General features: G+C 40.8%; 1 protein-coding gene across 1 annotated transcript; it reads right to left on the reverse strand.

The window, feature by feature from the left end:
• Positions 1-8,259: 8,259 nt before the first annotated feature.
• Positions 8,260-9,488, reverse strand: LOC131695601 (pancreatic triacylglycerol lipase-like). Its single transcript, XM_058984132.1, has 2 exons — positions 9,421-9,488; positions 8,260-9,366 (listed from the first exon to the last, which is right to left on the reverse strand). The coding sequence occupies exons 1-2, from the start codon at positions 9,461-9,463 to the stop codon at positions 8,402-8,404; spliced, it is 1,008 nt and encodes a 335-aa protein (XP_058840115.1). The 5' UTR covers positions 9,464-9,488; the 3' UTR covers positions 8,260-8,401.
• Positions 9,489-10,273: the final 785 nt, after the last annotated feature.

Below are 10,273 nucleotides of genomic sequence, written 5' to 3' on the forward strand. Positions count from 1 at the left end.
GGGTTTGAGAATTGAGCTCGACAAGCCTCTTGAAATTTGCAATTACTAACGGGTTCAAGATATCGAATCGGATGAGCAATCGATATGAGAGGTCCCAAAATCGATTTGGAAGGACGCCCGCCAGCACATCGTATAAGTCGAGTGCATGCAACCCAAAGCAATACGCAAACGACAATATTGGATTCGCTCCAATTTGATGAAATGTCTGTTCACAGCGTAGCGGAAACACCCGTACTCCATCATCGACAATATCGTTGTTTTGTACAGCATGATCAGGTCTCATGGGTGGGCACCTCACCGTGTTCCGGTTATTGTACCGAGAAAGTTTATCCTTTGTTGGCACTTCTGTCAGATACCTAATATGACATCCCCAGGTTTCTTTAGAGTCGAACCAGACCCCGAGATATTTGAAAGTTGAAACCTGAACAATAGTTTGACTCATTAATTGAAGCTGTAGTTGCGCTGGCTCTCGCTTCCTTGAAAATACGACTAGCTCAGTTTTCTCTGTGGAGAACTCGATACCCAGCTGGAGGGCCCAAGCAGACAAATTCGCCAAGGTATCTTGCAATGGTCCTTGCAGATCGAGGGCTTTGAGTCCTGTAATAGAGACCACACCGCACAGTGGGGCGAAACTGAAAAAAGACGGTCAAAAGTGTTTCCTGAGTTTCACAGATGTTTTCATGATTTGATGTCTTCAGGAAAGTTTCCTAGGACTACATCCCACATCTTTTAGGATAAGCACCTTAATTTTTCTTAAGGTGCAAGTGTCACCTAAAAAAAATTTTTTTTTAGCTCGGCAACCAAAAATTTTTTTTGCGCGGAATCTTGTAGAGCAATTTATTTTGAACAACTTTGAAGAACATATTTGCCATCTATATATTTTTCCTTAAGTGATATGTACGTTGCACCTTAAAATCAATTTTTCAACATTCTCTTCTACAACTTAATTTTTTCTACATTTGTATATTCTAGAAAGTTTTAGATACCGTCGAAACACACAACTTTTCTGAAGACTCCAATGATGTGTGACATGTGTATCGGGGTATAAATCGATTTTTCTTTAAAAAATACTCTTTTTCATTATAAAATTTCTCAAAATTGTGAAACTTTGTGAACCAAAACTCAGCATGATTAAATTCGCCATGTTATGTAGTAAATGTAAGCGAAGTATAACAATCCGGACTTTTCGGGTTTTTTAGTTTTCCTACATTTTTATACTGTATAATGCATGGATATTTCACAGTATCTATAGATCGGGCGTTAGTAAATCAGCACGTCATAATACAGAATACTAAACTCAATGAAAAATATTTCTTCTATTATCAACAATCAACATGTAAAAACAATGAAAGTGTATGAAGCACTAATTATACATTAGAAGGACGACCAAATTGCTTTTTACGCGGGAACATTACACGCTTAACAGTAATTCAATTATTTATTGCATTAGTAATATGAATATTTTATTGTGAATTATTGAAAATAAAAGAAAACACACATCAAAGCAAATATCATTCTGAATCACTCTCAGAGCTTGCGTTATGTGGATGTTTGAGTAACTGGAACGAAGAATGAGAGGGATAATACCAAAATTATGTAATCTTTCCAAGATTAATCGTTTTAGGCATCTTCTTCTATATATATATATATATATATATATATATATATATATATATATATATATATATATATATATATATATATATATATATATATATATATATATATATATATATATATATATATATATATATATATATATATATATATATATATATATATATATATATATATATATATATATATATATATATATATATATATATATATATATAAAAGTCAATGTTTGTATGTATGTGATTTATGGACTCCCAAAAGGCTTAACCGATTGCCCTAAAAATTTATACGTAGTAGATATTTGTTATGGAGCGTGTTTGTGTGCTATTGGTTGGGGATTATCTGCCATGGCGCTTCGGAACAAATTGTGTTTACTCCTATTTCGTTGAAAGTCACAGAAACACGCGGCGGGTATTGGCTAGTTCAATATAAAATACTTCTAATGTATAATAAGTGCTTCATACACTTTCATTGTTTTTACATGTTGATTGTTGATACTAGAAGATATATTTTGCATTGAGTGTAGTATTCTGTATTATTACGTGTTGATTTACTAACGCCCGCTCTATAGACACTGCGAAATATCCATACATTATACAGTATAAAAATGTAAGAAAACTAAAAAACCCGAAAAGTCCGGATTATTATACTTCGCCTACAAATACTACATAACATGACGAATCTAATCATGCTGAGTTTTGGTTCACAAAGTTTCACAATTTTGAGAAATTTTGTAATGAAAAAGAGTATTTTTTAAAGAAAAATCGATTTAAATCCCGATACACATGTTATACATCATTGGAGTCTTCAGAAAAGTTGTGTGTTTTGACGGTGTCTAAAACTTTCTAGAATATACAAATGTAGAAAAAATTAAGTTGTAGAAGAGAATGTTGAAAAATTGATTTTAAGGTGCAACGTACATATCTCTTAAGGAAAAATATATAGATGGCAGACATGTTCTTCAAAGTTGTTCAAAATAAATTGCTCTACAAGATTCCGCGCAAAAAAAAAATTTTTGGTTGCCGAGCTAAAAAAAAATTTTTTTTAGGTTACACTTGCACCTTAAGAAAAATTAAGGTGCTTATCCTAAAAGATGTGGGATGTAGTCCTAGGAAACTTTCCTGAAGACATAAAAGCATGAAAACATCTGTGAAACTCAGGAAAGACTTTTGACCGTCTTTTTTCAGTTTCGCCCCACTGTGCACCGTCATCTGCAAGCTGCCTTAGCGTGCAGGAATTGACAAGACATTCGCCAATGTCATTCACGTTACAAGTTGTAGAGAAGGGGGCTTAGACATGAGCCCTGAGGAAGACCCATTTAGGTAATTCGTGATGTTGATAAATCTCCACGCGATAAATACATGTATTTTTCAGACAACAGGTTTAGCAAAAAGTTGTTTAGAGTCGGTGAAATACCTACTGGTGCAGCTTTTCAGAAAGAATTTTGAAAAAAACTGAATCAAAAGCCCCTTAATATCTAGGAAAATTGATGCCATCTGCTCATTTCTAGCATAAGCTATTTGAATTTCTTTTGAGAGCAGCGCAAGACAATCGTTCGTCACTTTGCCTTTGCAAAGAAACCAAATTGTGTATCTGACAGTAAGCCAGTTGCTTCAACCCAATTGTCGAAGCGAAACAAGATCATCTCGAACAACTTTCGGATGCAGGGCAGCATTGCAATCGGTCGATACGAGTTGTGGTCGGAGGCTGGTTCCTGGTTTTTGGATGGCGATGACCTTCACTTGCCTCCAGTCATAAGGGAAAATATTACCCTCAAGAAACTTATTAAATAATTTCAACAAGCGTCACTTGGCAGAGTCTGGCAGATTCTTTAACAAGTTAAACTCGATTTTATCTGGCCCTGGGGCCTTATTGTTACGTAATAAGTGAGCAAGTGAGAACTCCACCATCGAAAACGGTGTTCTGTTCGCGTTATCGTGAGGAGACGCGGCGCGTTAGATCTACTGTGCTGGGGCGGTATCCGGACAAACCTTCTGGGCAAAATCGAATATCCAACGGTTTGAACACACCACACTCTTGCCAGTGCTGTTTCGGTTTGCTAAGCGCCGGGCTGTGCCCCAAAGAGTGCTCATCGATGTTTCTCTCGATAGCCCGTCGACGAACCGACGCCAGTAGCTACGTTTTTTGGCTTTCATCAAACTCTTCATGCGCGTTTCTGCCATCGTGTACTATCGGTAGCTGGCTGGTAGCCCGTCGTCCCGGAAGATCTTATACGCGCGTAGCCTTCTCCGCGTACACGTCTCAGTACTGTGTCCCACCACGAGTTGGGAGGACGCCCGCGAGAGTTCGCGTTCAGTCTGAGCTTGAATCGCGGAATCGAAAATCAAGCCAGTCAGGAATCCATATTCTTTCTCCGGAGGAAGCTCTTGTGTCGACTCTACTTTTCCGTATATCGCGGACGCGTAGCTCTTCCAATCAATATTTCGTGTGAGGTCATACGAAACATTGATTGTATTCGGTGGCCCTGAACCGTTAGCAATATTAATTACGACTGGCAGATGGTCACTGCCATGGGGATCAGAATAATAAAATCAAAAAGATCATAAAACGAGTTGATTCTAACTGGGATAATATGCAAAATCAGGCAAAGCCCTTCGTATCTCAATTATGAAGGGAAAGCTGAGGTGCATAACATCAAATTGAGTCATATCACAATATTCCTTTAAATGGTCGCAGTGGAAATCAAGGCTCTACAACTTAAAAAAAATATGGGGATCAGAAACTGCCTTCCACATGCAATCTAACCGCAGCGATGTAGAAAAGAGGGACAGGTCTAAGGCGCTCAGACGCGCTGGAAGGGCTGGGATCCGTGTCATTTCACCCGTATTCAAAATAGTCATATTGAAGTTGTCGCAAAGCTCATGGAGTAAGTAGATCGATTATCATCATGAAGGCAACCCCATGCCGTACCGTGAGAGTTGAAGACACCTAAAACTATCCTCGGTGCAGGGAGGAGTTCCGCAAAATCGCACAACAGTCGGTGGCTTACTGAAGCTCTAGGGGGGATGTAGGTGGAAGCAATTCACAGGTCTTTGCTTTTAATTCTGGTTTGGCAAACGACAACTTCAATACCTGGTGTCGAGGGGAGGTCAATTCGATTGAATGAATAGCTCTTTTTGATCTCCAAAAGCACTCCTTCATAAGAGACTTCTCAATCCAAGCGAATAACAATAAAATCGTGGGAGTGAAGGTCTATTTCTGAAATAAGCCATGTCTTGCATAGTACAAATGCATCGTTAATAAAGTTATTTAATAAGTTTTTATAGGAATCGATTTTCGGGATAATGCTTCTGCAATTCCACTGTAGAACAGTGATTAAATTCTTGACCTCGTTCGATGAATTAGCCATCAAAGGATACAATCGCTTAAAGGAGGGGCCATTTTGCAGTGAACTGCATCAAGAATGTTTTTACTGCGGGAAGAAAGCTTATCAAGATTCTTTTAAGGGTGTTATAAATATTTAATGCTGTAAAAATACGGTCCACAATGTCAGAGAAATTTATTAAGCCAGCGCTGTTTTCTTTCTCTGGCTGAGATATGGGAACACTTGGGGTTTTTGGTGTTCCTGGAAGTGCTGGGAACTCCATTTCTGAGCTCAGGTTTCTGAGACTGGGAGCGACTTGCTTCGCTTTGCACCAGTACTTCCTCGAGAAGTCATTTTTGGGGGACCTTAAGGAGACATCTTCTGGACTTTACAAAGTAGCTTGGGAGAGAAAATGTTCCTCCATTTTCTATTGCTTCAAGACACAGTAGGAGATGTTCCTTCCTGGGGCTCATCACAGTCGCTTTCGTCACTAGATAAGTTAGTATAGAAGTTAGGGTCCGTCAGCTGCGACGGATGCTGAATGCAAACGTTTGCACTTCAGTATCTTCACTGGCTTAAGCATGGGGTCTTTGAAACAGCCAGTGCCATGTTTCAGCAGGTCCTCGCAACTCAGACTCGAATCAGAGACTACCCTGTAGCCTTCAACCCAGTTGGCTGGAATATACACTCTATACTCTTTCGTAAAAGGCCCGTAGCCAGCAATATCACTTGCCTGGTTTAAACTGTTTACAACCGAAGCGAATTTTCAATATTGCGACGTCCATCTCACCTTGAGATGAACCGCCGTCAGGGGAAGTCATTTTCGCACGGGCCTCGTGCCCAGTGCACGTTAGTAGGAGAACCAAGATGAGGAAACGTAAAATAATACTTAACTTGTATATGTAACGGCTTACTAGAAGAACACTGCTTCACTGGTCAATGGCCGGCTAACAATCCTCAGAAACAGAAACAAAAAATACTGAAACCTCGACGGGGCGGAGAGTGCGCAAGATAACCTTGAACGCGGATTAGCACTGTTCTTTGTCGCTATGCACTGCACGGACTGGCAACAAAACACTTGTGTCTCGACCAAGCGCTCGAAAACGAATGAGCAAATCTTATTGATTAAAATTAACGTATATTTAAAAAATAGTATTATATGCGTATAAAACAATTTAAATAGGAATTTGAAGCACCATAAGCCTGCATATTGTACGTCCGAACGGTCACTGATAGCGTTTTCGGATCACTTTGAGAGCGGTTTGTGATTAATTTCTGAGTAGATTTCAGCAGCGATTGTCAGCGAAATCCGCTCTCATAGTGATCTGAGAGTATTCACTCGAAAATGCTATGATATTCACCGCCGCATCTCGGCGCACCTCTGGCATACATACGTTAGATATAAGTATAGTTACTATATTCATAGTTAGGCAGAGACACTGAACGGAGCCAATCGAACATGTCAAATGACAGAGCCAATGGAGCATGACATCACATTCTCTTTGGATGTATATGGAAAAGGCATCGTGATTATGGTGATAATTATTTTACTGTTTCCAGTTTCCAGGTAGCTCCAATAGGTGGGGAGAAGAGCCCGCCCAATCTCCACGAAATGTTAGCAACAGGAAGCTGGCTACTCCACTCTTCCTGCACAAACAAAGTTCTGTGTGTACAGCCAAAACTAGGCCTTAATCCTTAATAAGATTAAAAAGCTCTAATAGCAAGATGGTTAATACTATAATGGTCCCGACAAAAAAAATCCCTAAACGGCAATATCAAAACATTTAAATCGTCTCTGCGTCTCACTCATGTTTCATCAATTCTTATACAATCAATATTAAATTTTTCCTTTTCTTTATTTCGACTAATATGTAGTCACATTTTCTTTTTACTTTTTAACGACATTCAATTAGCTAGAGATTACTGAGTAGGGAATGTTATGGAAATTTAGAACCATAGTACTCAAGTGAAAGCAAGGATGGGAAATATACAGATCGAAAAACTAGAAGTGGTGACTACTACGACTGTTACTGGCTAGCACAAGCATGCGACTTACCTTTGACTATAACCTCGGGGTGCTCCTATCTGCTTTGTTTCTTCTACGTCGGCCGCCGTTTCGCGCCGACCCGAGTTCGCGCCACTTTCCTCGATCGCGTCACTCACTCTCGCACTATGCCGCGTACTGCTCTGATTCCTTAGGCGGTTTTGGAAAGGCCGAGCGGTTAATTTTAAGGGTTCTCGGGACGGAATGTTCCGAATTATACGGGTGGAAAATAGGTGTAGGGAAGACACTACCGGCGGATGATTCGATAGCCGGCCTCGTGCGCAAGGTAATTTATTCCCTTTATAGGGTTTACTTTTACGGGCGGAATTATGCTCCCGTCTGGGCGCCACTCGCGACACTTTTTCTTCCCTATTCGGACCGGTATTTGCACTCCGGTCTTACGGAACAGTTCTTCGTTCTTGGTTTATTAATGTCGTCTCCCTAAACCTTTTAGTATTAGCCCTTCGGCTACACAAACGACCTTTTATCTCGCGATCTGCACTTTGGTATTGGCCCTTCGGCCACACGCGCGGTTTTTTTTAGCGGTATCACTCTATCGGGAAAACGTCTGCACCGTCCAGTAGCCAAAATCGAAGAGAGCGAGATCTTCGACATATGATGAGCCCTTTCTAGCCCTGGTCGCTACCAATTGGGGCGGATAGAGCCAAACGCCAAGAGTGAGGCTGAGGCACTGTGTGAGGGGATTTCTGGCAAAATGCGTTTTTTCCTTTGGTAGCGACACTCGAGATTTGCAACGGCGGTTCGTTTTCCTAATTTATTTTTTCTCTCCCTATCTCCTATAGGCAAATTTAGGATTTAACAATGTTTTCAACTCTATGGGACATGGGCAAATGTAACAGTGGCAGGGTCATTAGAAACAGGCTTAAAATCTTACAGGTAACAGGAGACATGTTGGTAGATTTGAGTGATTCGACTTACGCTCAACTCCTGCGGCAGGAGTCATTTGACCGAGTTTCATCACTTTGAAGTCAGTAGCATGCTTCTCAAGATTCTCATCTGAACATCTGGTGTTAGCAAAAATTGCTACAGTTTCAGCCCAGCTTCCAACTCCGCCTTGCTGCGAATTACTAATTTAGAGGTTTAACTCTGCATCTTTCGTGAACTCAAGCAGTAGATTTTCCTGTTTTCTCATGACAAAACAGAGTTCAATAGTCGTTTCAAGTTAAACATCTTCTTTGGAATGCAATAGACCGGGTTCAAATAAAACATTTGTATTTTCACTTATAAATAATACATAGCCAATATTAATATACAGTTCTACCTCAGTAGAATAAAGCTAAACTTGAATATCAGGAAAATAGTATCGACCTTTAAGACGACAAATGTTAGTTCCATAGAAGGCACAGCGTCATATTCCATGAAGAATTTCTTCAATATCAGAACGGCTAATCATCCTAACCCTGGGCAAACGGAGCACCCGAGTTCGTATTCATCCGGAAAATACCATCTACACCTCGACCATGGTTCGACGGCTCGCCACCCATCATCGCGTCTGGTCCACTGGAAGTACATCCACCAGCCAGCACTTCATCGTGAGAGACGCATCGGGTCGCCCGGAAACCAACCGTGGACGAGATCGACTCAGCGAACAATTCATGGGCTCTCGAGTGTGCACAGTTTCCGGTAAGATCGATCCCACAGCCTGGCTGTGTTCGGCCTCCGTTCGGGAAAAAGTTAGCATTTCCCAATGGTAGGTTGAATCCCAGCGTGCCTGCGTTCGAGAATATTGCCTCCACGTACTGTGCATCACTAAGAGCCATAATATCGGATTGACCAAGCGAGAACAATGGACCGGCCGGGTCCAAGCCAATGACCGACTGAATCTGGCCACCTTGGAATTTACCAGCGTTTCCAGCTGCATGAGCTCCCAAACTGTGACCGATAACGCTGACGCTATTTCGGGAAGCTCCGCTTGCGGACACCAGTGTATTGATCATGCGGGATACGATTTCCCCGACAGCAAGAACCCGATTCCTGGCACTGATGTAGTTGATCGTTTGCGCACCTGCACCCCAGTCGACACTGATGACATTGAAGTCACCAACTGCAAAGTAATTGTTTCGAATATTGCTGTTTAATCCGGACGTACCGTCTCCATTCCAGCCGTGGATGGTGAACCGCGTTGGATGAGCTGGGTTAAAGTTTGAGTTTTGAACTGATGCTGGGTCATTCCAAAACAGCACCTGTCCATTGTTTGGATTGGATCGGGTGAAAAGCCGGAAAACGATATCGGTTTCAGCGTTGAAAAAGGGTTCCAATTCGGCGTCAATCACTGTGTAGGGATTCGGATTGACCAGATGAAGATTTCCGTTGGCGTCGGAAACAAGACTGTGCCGGGGTTCCACGGGTGTTGATCGAGCTGTAATAATTACAACTTAGAATACAAGAAACGTATGAGAGTAGCGGTACTTACCCCTCAGGGCCATTAGAAGTAAAACTGCTATCGTAAACTTCATCGTACTTTCGATTGGTCAAAGTAACAGGCGGAAATGTGATGCCAATCCAGTGGACGAGCTGTTTTATACGATGACAGTCGGGGGTAAGTACTTGTGATAAGGCCTTTTTGAGTTTTAAATATTACGTATTCTGATTGTAATCAATCGTGACATCCTGATTCGTCAAGACACCTGTGCGTGGGGTACCTTTGGAATATTTGACGATCTTATCTGCTTGTTTCACCGACTGACCAGCTCTTGACGTACAAGTGACGTATTAATTCGATTTACAACTTTGTTTGGATTTGCTCTATTGATATCGATATTTGCTTTGTAAATCTGGCTTAGAGTGTCCTTCTAAACGGTAGATAGGACAACAAAGCATTACAACGAAACTAAAAGTTGGCACAGAGCTGAGAAGAACATATCTTACAGACCAAGAGGAGAAACCTGTACTGAAGTTCAGAAATGGCATTCATAGCTGCTAGAATTGCAAATCAATATACATTTCGAGAAGCCTGTCCGTATTCAAATATGACGGAGCAAGATGTTTTAGTTTGACGGAAACGATCGCTTCATTTCAACACAATCGTTGTTTTGTGTGAGACACTTTTGAAATACCTCTGTCATGTCGGTTCATCGATAGTTACATGTTCTTTGGATTACACCTAAAGCAATCAAATAACATTCCAAGCATCATTGAATTGAAACTTATATATTTTAAATTCGTAATTCTCATAATATTTGATTCTGGCAAGCGTTCCGTGTCACTCTAGACGACACTTTTGAGAGAGATAAAAAAGACTGTTCCTTTTCATCAAGTGAGCAGGT

Source organism: Topomyia yanbarensis, unplaced genomic scaffold, assembly GCF_030247195.1.
Source record: "Topomyia yanbarensis strain Yona2022 unplaced genomic scaffold, ASM3024719v1 HiC_scaffold_47, whole genome shotgun sequence".
NCBI lineage: Eukaryota > Metazoa > Arthropoda > Insecta > Diptera > Culicidae > Topomyia > Topomyia yanbarensis.

Coding starts and splice junctions, on each gene's coding strand:
- LOC131695601 (XM_058984132.1), bottom strand. CDS start 9,463: ATGAAGTTTACGATAGCAGTTTTACTTCTAATGGCCCTGAGGG. Junction 9,367..9,420: donor ACTTCTAATGGCCCTGAGGG/GTAAGTACCGCT, acceptor TAATTATTACAG/CTCGATCAACACCCGTGGAA.